At 46.3% G+C, this 10,190-nt stretch overlaps 1 protein-coding gene across 2 annotated transcripts in view; it reads right to left on the minus strand.

Moving 5' to 3' along the window:
- dachb (dachshund b) overlaps positions 1 to 9,276 on the minus strand; it is a 94,632-nt gene extending 85,356 nt beyond the window's left edge. For both annotated transcript variants that reach the window (XM_069718016.1, XM_069718015.1), the window contains exon 1: positions 8,314 to 9,276. In XM_069718016.1, coding sequence (XP_069574117.1) covers positions 8,314 to 8,990 — 677 coding nt within the window. In that variant the 5' untranslated portion in view covers positions 8,991 to 9,276. The remainder of the gene's footprint in view (positions 1 to 8,313) is intronic.
- Positions 9,277 to 10,190: the final 914 nt, after the last annotated feature.

Consider the following 10,190-nt stretch of genomic DNA (forward strand, 5'->3'; position numbering starts at 1 on the left):
TGTGTGTGTGTGTGTGTGTGTGTGTGTGTGTGTGTTGAAGGGTGTGTGTGTTTGCAGGCATCATATAATCTTGTTGCAGACAGCAGCCTCCCTCCCTCATCTCTCACCTCACCGTCCCTCCGTCCCTCTGTCCCTCCGTCGCCGGGACGTCCGCCCTGTTTTTACCGACGTCCATCTGGAACGTTTCAACACGTGAAACCTGAAAGTTTCTTAAAAGGAGCTCAGAGTTTATTTGCGCTGCGGCAGGAAACGTCCATCGTTTAAAATCTGATTGAACAGAATTAAAACCAGATCGTTCAAACTTAATAAACAGACGATGGAACGAGTATTAACGCCACTGAATCACAACGTGACCCCACCTACACTGAGGCTCCGCCCCCTTTTAATTATCTGGCTACTTAAATATAAATAAATGACACCTGCAAGATAATGACAACATTTGTAAAAAGTTTCGTTGTGCTATGCGCCCGGTAGTTGTGTTTGTGCTGCTCGTTAGTGATTAATCGAGCGGTACGTTTCACCTCCGCCGGCGTTATTCAGGAGCGGAGAGGAAGCAGACGGTCGGCGGTGCAGCTGGCCAGATGTTCAACTGAGACACACGTTGGGTTCGTTGGCTCACTAAAAAAAAAGGACGAAGACAACGAAATCTTTTCTAAAAAAACAAAACAAACAAACAAAAACAACTAATGTGTAGGTGTGGACGCTGCCCCCCCCCCCATCACCCCCATCAACCCCCCCCCCCCACCTACCCCGCTTCCTCTAAAAAGTTGAAGCAGCCTTTGTGAAACATTATCTATTTCCCAACACACACACACACACACACACACACACACACACACACACACACACACACACACACACACACAAGTTGACCTGCCTCTCCCCTCTTGCTGTTTTATTCAGTCCACACACACACACACACACACACACACACACACACACACACACACACACACACACACACACACACACACACACACAGAGAGAGAGAGAGGATCAGTTCTTTTCCATGGTGACAGAGGGTCATATTTCTTGCTTTGATCTTCACCTCTCTCCCTCTCTGTGATCCTCTTCTTTCTGTTTTCATCCAGGAAACACAGACAGCATCTTCCCTCCCTCCCTCCACCCTCCCTCCACCCTCCCTCTCCCCTCCCTCTCTCCCCCCTACTCCCTCCCTCTCACCCAGGTCTGTAAGCAGAGCATGAAAACCGCCTCCTTGCCCACCGGAGACGCACAAACAGGCGCTCAGCCACCTAAACGTGATAAACATTAACCTGAACGCAGGAGAGGAAAAAAAAAACGTCCTCAAATGAGCAGCTTTCAACTTCTGTTTTAATGAATTATTACATTCAGATTCAACTCATTTACAACAGAAACGTTAACTGGGACCGTGAAGTCTCGGACATCATCGGGGAAGTGACCAAGATATCAAATCCTGCAGTCGAATATTAACTCGTAATGACTGGAGAACTCACTTAACCTCACCGAACCGTTTCCATCTTTCATTTAAAGTCGTTCAAACCTTCTTATTCCTCTCCGTCTGCACGTCTCAGCTTCGTCCAACTCTTTATTTAAGGTACATAACGTTGATAGCTGATTTATATTTCTGCACGTTTCCTTTTTTTTGGGCTCATGAAACATGCGATAAAACAGAACTATCAGCTCGCTCGAGCTAACGTCGACTTGTTTACGTTAAGTAGCGACAGCTCCAAACTTAGCGCGTGGAGTGTGCAGAGTCGGGTTGCAGCAGGTCGGGACAGCGTTTTCTACGATATGCAGAATTTTAACAAACCAAACAATGAACGAAGAAAATAATCAGCAGACAGAACAATATTAAAAAATAATCAGCTGCAGCTGGATACGAAACAGTTAAAAGAGATCGAGCTATAAATTATACATTTTAGTCGACGTCCTTCATAGACGATGTCACATTAATCAATAAGACACGTTTTAAGGAACCAAATAAATAAACGGGGAGTAAAATCTCTCGGGTGAAGTTTACATCCAGGTTGTTCTTCAGCGCGGATCGATCTGATTAACGAGGCGGCGTCTGATTGGTCGGCGTCGGCCTGTTAATACGCACACGGTCACACTACAGCCAGGTGACCTCAGCTCCCCGCCGGCCAACGCTTTAACCTTTATCAATTAACCAGCAGCACAAAGCGGGGCTGAAACCCGACACACACACACACACACACACACACACACACACACACACACACACACACACACACACACACACACACACACACACACACACACACACACACACACACACACACACACATGTAACCTGAGCCAGTGTGACAACTGATAGCTCTGTTTGTGCTTTCGAGACAGTCACACACACACAGACACACACCTCAGCTGGAAGGCAAAACAACCGACCGCATTTCAGTGTGTGTGTGTGTGTGTGTGTGTGTGTGTGTGTGTGTGTGTGTGTGTGTGTGTGTGTGTGTGTTTTACAAACCACTGTGTTCCATTAAAAGAACTTAATGCGCCATGTAAAAGAATGAAAAACACTAAATTGATGAAAGGAGTTCATGCTGAGTTTGTGTGTGTGTTTGTGTGTGTGTGTACGTGTGTGTGTGTGTGCGAGACACTGCAACACTTCAACAAACCAAAACGACTTTTCTCCCCGTGTGTTACAGACAATACGACCTCCATCATCGGTGTGTGTGTGTGTGTGTGTGTGTGTGTGTGTGTGTGTGTGTGTGTGTGTGTGTGTGTGTGTGTGTGTGTGTGTGTGTGTGCGTGCGTGCGTGCGTGCGTGCGTGCGTGCGTGCGTGCTCTAACAGCCTGTCGTGATAAGGAGAGCCCAGAATAACACTCCGACATCAGCAGCCCTCCCTACTGTCACTCACTATCGATTCACACACACACACACACACACACACACACACACACACACACACACACACACACACACACACACACACACACACACACACACACACACACACACAAAGCAAGGCGGCGACAAGGAGGCAGAAAACACTCCGTCTCTCCTGTTCAGTCCAGAACAGCTCGGTGGTTTGATGAAAATCATCTGCAGGATTCTTTCAGTAAAATAAAGTTCAGGAGAGAATCGAGCTTTCTCTACAAACACGGTGCAGTTTTCTGCTGTTTTAATTATTCCACAGTGACCAAATAATGAAGGAGGACACCGACGAAACATCCAAGCTTCGACACCGGAGCCTTTCGTTGCACGTCCAATCAGCTGCGATTAAATAAAAGCCCCCAAAAAAACAAAAAAAGAAATCACACATTTCCAGCAAAATGAGAGTTAAGAACCCTGCATGCTTAAAAAAAGCTTCTCACATCGTCTAACAGCCGCTGACGACAGAAATGTTCATCGTTTTGCCTATAAAACAACAACAAAAAGAAGCTAAAAACTGTTGCTGTGCTAAAATGTCTTGTTTTCTTTGACCAAAGTACAAAAAAATCTGGGGGAGGAGCAAGGGGCGGATCTGAGCAAGAACCTAAAACCGCTATGCCCCGCCCACCTACACTCGAAACCTGACTCCAACATATATAAAAATGGATGAAGTCTACGGATCTAAACAAAAAGCCAAGTCTATGTGGAAGTGAGTGTACTTTATTTTTTGGAGCCAGCCCCTGGTGGCCCTCAGTGGTATAACACTTAAAGGAACTGACTTCACTTTTCGGACCCAGAAACAACGTCCAGTTTTATAACCAACGCAACCTCGGATCTGTCAATCAAATCAGACACGCCCCCAAAAAAGGCCTCAAACTGAGCCTGACTTGTAAACAAACAACAAACTCCTCTTCTTTACTTTACATCTATTTCTCCTCCTCTTATATCTTCTTCTATGGCTCCTCTTCCTCTTCCTCTTCTTCCTCCTCCGAGAGCGTGGGAGTCACTTAATGTACAAGTTTTGTTCACAAATACATTTTATAGTGTGTGTACATGTGTGTGTTTGTGTGTGTTTATAAGAAACAGACTTGTGCCAATAAAGCTTCCTGAACCCACCAGACACAGTTAAAGGATTATTCCAACATTTGGTTTTTCCTGTAATACAAACATGCGTGTTGATTTTGCGACTAATAAACAAATCACATCAGTTGTTTGCTTTAGACAATCATCGAGGCCCTCGGAGTGAAATTAAAAGGTACATTCTGTATATTTTAACATCTACAAAGGGTTTTAAAGACCAGATTAAATCTAACCCAACACAGATGAAAGATTTCCTCCACAAACTGTTCAAATGTCACTGCATAAACAAACATCCCATAAAACACGCGTTGCACCTCGTTCCTCTCCTTCAGGGAACAGAAGTTACAGTCGTAACTTTGCATTTCATCTGAACTCACCGACGTTCACTGTGAGTGACTTTGTGAAGAAGTCCGGTTTAATGAGCTCGGTAGAAAACATAAAGGTTCCTTCGAGAGGAAGAGACGACGTCCGAATAACATAAATACTAACTTCCACTCAGCCGCGGTTCAGCAGGTGTTATGGTGTTTGTTTTGAAAGATGAACTTCATGTCTCAAAAATCCTGACTGCTTGTTTATTTAATAACAGCATTCACTTTTTACTTTGAATACTTTTAATATCCAAAACCTGCCTTTTACTTAAGTAAAGTAAATATCAGATATTTTAAGACTTTTACTTTCTAATTTGCAACTTTAACTTTTACTAAAGTCGTATCTTCTTCAGATATTTGTACTTTTACTCACATGTTTTACTCACAGCTTCGGTTCTCATAAATGATCCTCCAGATAAACTGCGATGTGAGTTACAGATGTTTGTTTACGCATCACTTGTGTTTTTATTCTGGATGTATGTTTGCGTAGCCGACGTCGACCTTTCGAGCCCCACGGCGTCGTCTGTGAAGCGACTAAAACTGTGTAAAGACTTCAAAATCTAAACTACGTTCTTCCACCACAATGAAGAGAAAAATCCTAATGAATCAATTCTCTTCTTCTAGCAAAAAGAAAAACTGAAGTCGGATATTTACAGTCAAATCTGGCGCTTAAAGGTGAAGTTGTGCTTCTGCTTTGCTGTTTTTTGAAGTCCAGAGAAGCGAGTGACGACGTCTACATCAACATTTTAAACACACGACTTTATATTTGTTTCCGTCTTTGTTCGTACACAAATGTTCCTTCTTTATTCCTGTCTGAGATGAAACACGATGTTTTAAAACCAACACGCTGCATTAAAAGAAACGGAGTCGTCCCCTTTTTCCCAAGCAGACACGCTGGATAACTCCATCTGAACTTCTGCGCTCATTTCAACGTCTGCAGGTCAAACAGTTGAAGTCATCCCTCTTAAAATAACTCGGATTTCATTTTCCAGCTTTGGAAGGAACGTGTGGGAACTTCGTGTCACTTCTTGAATGTTTGTGAGCTCCGAAAACGATATGAAGAGCACTTTAAATAAAAAGAAAACAAATGATAAAGTTAACCGAACCGGCACCGAAGGAACAAGTGGATGTAAGGGGTGACTGATTTCACACACACACACACACACACACACACACACACATGCACGCACACACGGACACACACACACACACACACACACACATGCACGCACACACGGACACACACACACACACACACGCACGCACGCACACACACACACACACACACACACACACACACACACACACACACACACACACACACACACACACACACGGACGGGTTACTGAGAAGATGAAGTATGTAGAAGCCCAGTGGGAGTTTTTTTTTTCTGTGTGTTGTTGTGAAGCATTTAATTTTTTCTTTCTTTTCCCAGAGAATAATGTTGGAGGAAGAGGAGGAGGAAGAAGAGGAGGGGGAGAGAGGGGCATTAAAGAGGGTGAGAGAGAGGCATTAGAAGAATGTCAATATGATGTGAGAGAGAGGAGTGTGTGTTCGCTGTGCGTTCAACAACAATGGATCTCCAGCCGTGTTGTTCCATGTGCATTCATATGATCCATTATTACCCCTGACATGTACCGCTGAGTGTGTCTGTTTGTGTGTGTGTGTGTGTGTGTGTGTGTGTGTGTGTGTGTGTGTGTGTGTGTGTGTGTGTGTGTGTGTGTGTGTGTGTGTGTGTGTGTGTGTGTGTGTGTGTGTGTGTGTGTGTGTGTGTGTGTGTGTGTGTGATTGAGATCAAGAGACGGAGGAAAAAGACAGAAACACACATAATTGTGTTTTTAAAGGAGAAATAAAAAGATTAAAAACAAACGCTGCTCTCTAAAACCAAGAAGAGGTCGGGACGCTTCACGCTCAATAAACTAGAAACTCGTGTGTGTGTGTGTGTGTGTGTGTGTGTGTGTGTGTGTGTGTGTGTGTGTGTGTGTGTGTGTGTGTGTGTGTGTGTGTGTGTGTGTGTGTGTGTGGTCAGCTAACGAACAGAGGTCACCCGTCAACAATCCAGCGACTCCACAGCAACACAATCCGCTGTTAATTATTAGCCGATCCTCGGCGACCGGCCGCCAGAGAAAACCATCAATCCGTCACCCTCGACCGAACCAAAACAACGAGCTGAAAGTCCAGCGGCCGGCCGGCCGGCGGAGGTCCAGCGGGTTTTAGATTCTCATCGGGAGGAGACGGGATCGATCTGAAAATCATCCGGCAACAGGACGACGAGCTCCAACATCCAACAAGAGAGTTAGAAAGAGGAAGGAGACACCGAAGACCACCGCCATGAGACTTCTACGATTTCCAGACGGGTTTTTGAAAGATATCAGAATCATCGCAGAGTTCAGAATATTTTAAAAATCAGTTTCCTGTCTGTTCACTTACGATTCTCAGTTTTTGTGGTGCCTTTTCTTAAATACCCACAATGCACCTGTTCCTCCTCGTGTCTCCTCCCTCGCATTAAATTCAATCTTTCACTTCAGGTTTCTTTCAAATGTTGCTCAGTTTTACTTAAACTTTTTTTTTTTAGTAAACAAGAGAAGATGTTTGAGATGATATTATGATGTCTGTGTTTTCTACAAATCTTCATGAAAGCGTAAAAAGGTAAAACAATATCACAGAATTTAACTTAAAACAGTCAAATTAACTTTCATCTGAGACGTGAGAAGTTTCTTCTAAAAAAGGTGTGTGTGCATTTAAACTGTCTGAAATCTTAAAAACAAGTTTTTAAGATCTCGTCGCCATCGTTCTATTTATCACGTAGGTTTTTACTGAAATGAAGACAGATTATAAATGAATGTGACCTGTTTCTACTCCAGTTTGTGGTTTTACAGAAGAAGCTCTTTAAAATTGATCAGAACGTGACGCAAAGGAAGACGAGTTTGAAGGAAAGTGTGGGGTCAGACAGGTGAGACGGCAGGTACAGCACACACACACACACACACACACACACACACACACACACACACACACCAAAAACACTCTATAAAGTGTCTGTTTACACACAAACACTCAATGATGCAGCATTTCAGCATGCAAACACTCAATTTCTGCTAAAACGCACACACACATTATCTTTCACACACCGCACAGACACAGAAAAGCGCTTTAACTCTCTCTCTCACACACACACACACACACACACACACACACACACACACACACACACACACACAGATGAGATATGAACTAATGGATGATGTGGAAACAGAGTGAAGCTGCAGGTTGTTTTCTTTTCACTCAGTTGTCTTTTTCTTCCTCTAAAACACCAAACTAATGAAACCATGCATGCATGCACACACACACACGCACGCGCGCGCGCACGCACACACACACACACACACTTCCATCACAGCTCCAGAGTGGGTGCAGTGAACGCATCGTTTTCCAACTCCAGAGTGAAGTGAGTAAAAAGTGCTGATAACAGAACAGGAAGTGAAGAATAAAACCATTCATCAATGAGCCTGGAAAGAAATGTTTGCACAATAAAAAAAAAAAAAACTGCCATCACAGACTCACACTGTCTGTTACACCCAGTTAACGTGACCCAATTAACAGCTGCTGATGGACGGAAGTCCAGAAACATAAAGGCGAGCTGAGACTCAACGAGAGAAGGACGCTGGAAACAACACAATCATCTTGCAGAAAAACTTCAGTATGAATTCAGTCAAAGCCTCATTTTAAGTGCATGTAGTGAAATATGGGAATCAAAGCATTCTAAGATCGTCTCTAGAAATGTTGTAGGAGTCACACGTGCAGCTAATATATTTAATTAACTGGTAGAAATATAGTGCAGATGAGAACCTGAGCAGCCTGATCCTATCAGAAATATAAAGTAAAACTTTTCTGAGCTAAACTCACTGGACTGTCGGATGTTTGTGGGTTGTTGTTTTTGTTTTGTAAAGGTGAGAATAGCAAAAGTGCTGAAGGTGCACACCGACCTGGCGCTCGTGCAGTCCTGGTACAGCGCCTCGAAGTCCTTCCTGGAGATGAGCTTGCAGCGGTTCACGCCGGGCTGGATGGCGCCGAGCCCCCGCAGGACGCGCACCTGCTCCACGGTGCACACCACCGGCGAGATGTCCAGCCTCTTCAGCTTGGTGTAGACGGTGTGCAGCCCGCCCACCAGGTGCTTCAGGAAGAGGTCGAACACCTGCGGCAGGCAGATCAGCTCCTGGCCGTCCACGCTGAAGCTCGCCACCTTCACGCCGTGCACCTCCACCAGCCGGCACTCGCTGCACAGACCCGGGCTGGACGACGCCTGCGCCAAGCCGGGGGAGCCGGGGGTCAGGCCGGCCGCGCTGAGCGAGCCCAGCCCGCCGAGAGGACCGAGGGCAGCACCGCCTCCGGACACCAGAGGGGCGGCGCCGCCGTTCCCCAAGCCGGCCAGCGCGCCCCCTGGTCCGGGCAGGAAGGCGCTGAGTATGCTGCTGGTGAGCCGCGGAGACGGGGACAGAGAGTGGGAGTGAGAGTTGGAGTTGATGTGCGCCGGGCTGGAGGTGCCGGTGGAGGCGGCGGAGGAGGAGGTGTGGAGCGCGTCCGGGGCTGAGCGGTAGAGCGCGACCGGAGTTGGGGCGCCCGAGCCCGGCGAGAGGAGCGGCGGGGAGCCGGGCAGCGACATGGAGGAGGCGGTGGTGGAAGAAGTGGAGAGGAGAGTGGTGAAGGCGCACGCTCTCCTTCTGTCCCTCGCTTTCCCACGCACTCACTTTCTTTTTCTCTGTTTCCAGTTGGGAAAACACTCGTGCGTCTTTTCCTCCCGGTGTTCCGATCACTCTCTCCTCTTCCTCCTGGTTCTCCGCTCGCTCTCTCCTCTTCCTCCTTGGTTATCCTCCCTTCTGCTTCCTCTCTTCCCTGTTTCTATCCAGAAGAAGCTCTCGCTCCTGTTATCCGTGCGTGGAAAGCGGACTGTCCGGTCTGTGCGTAAAAGCGACTGGATCAGACTCCAGGTCAGCCCTCGTGCCGGTCCCGCCTCCTTCGCGCATGACTGACGGGCCGGCGGACCAATCAGAGGCGGCTGTTTGTAGGACTAATTATATGATTGGTTAGAAGAGAGGGGGAGGACTTTATTACACTCCATTGATGTGTGTGTGTGTGTGTGTGTGTGTGTGTGTGTGTGTGTGTGTGTGTGTGTGTGTGTGTGTGTGTGTGTGTGTGTGTGTGTGTGTGTGTGTGGGGAGGGTATCGGTCAGATCTCTCTCTTTGCTCTTTCATAAACTTTCTCACGAGTTGCTTGATTCTCGAACGGGAAGTTTTTATTTTTCTTCATTTTTTTTTTCCTTCTCAACCAATCATATGTGTGAGTGGGTGTGCGTGTTTGTATGTGTGTGTGCGTCCGTGCGCGTGTGTGTGCGTCCAGTTGTGGCTCACATGCGAGCTCTGGTGGCGGGATGGCCGCATGATCCTCACACACTGACCTCTGATCAGAGGAGAGAGTGGAAGGAAGGAAGGAAGTGAGGAAGGGAGGAAGGAAGGATACCGAACCAATCAGAAGACAGAAGAGGGATGGGAGGAGGATGTTAATGAGCCATGTTGATTATTTTACCACAAAAGAAGAAGGAGACGAGGATTAAGAAAGAAAAGGCTACAAGAGAAAGAGAAAAGAGATCATGATGTCGCATCAAAGAGAATTACAGATGTGTGTGTGTGTGTGTGTGTGTGTGTGTGTGTGTGTGTGTGTGTGTGTGTGTGTGTGTGTGTGTTTGAACAGTGAAATGGGATTGAGCGGTGTGGATTACAGACAGAAGGGGAAACATACATCCTGTGTAACACACACACACACACACACACACACACACACACACACACACACAAACACACACAC

Source organism: Brachyistius frenatus, unplaced genomic scaffold (genome assembly GCF_029030835.1).
Source record: "Brachyistius frenatus isolate BFR_SWC_R1_liver_20210118 unplaced genomic scaffold, ASM2903083v1 Contig_184, whole genome shotgun sequence".
Classification (NCBI taxonomy): domain Eukaryota; kingdom Metazoa; phylum Chordata; class Actinopteri; family Embiotocidae; genus Brachyistius; species Brachyistius frenatus.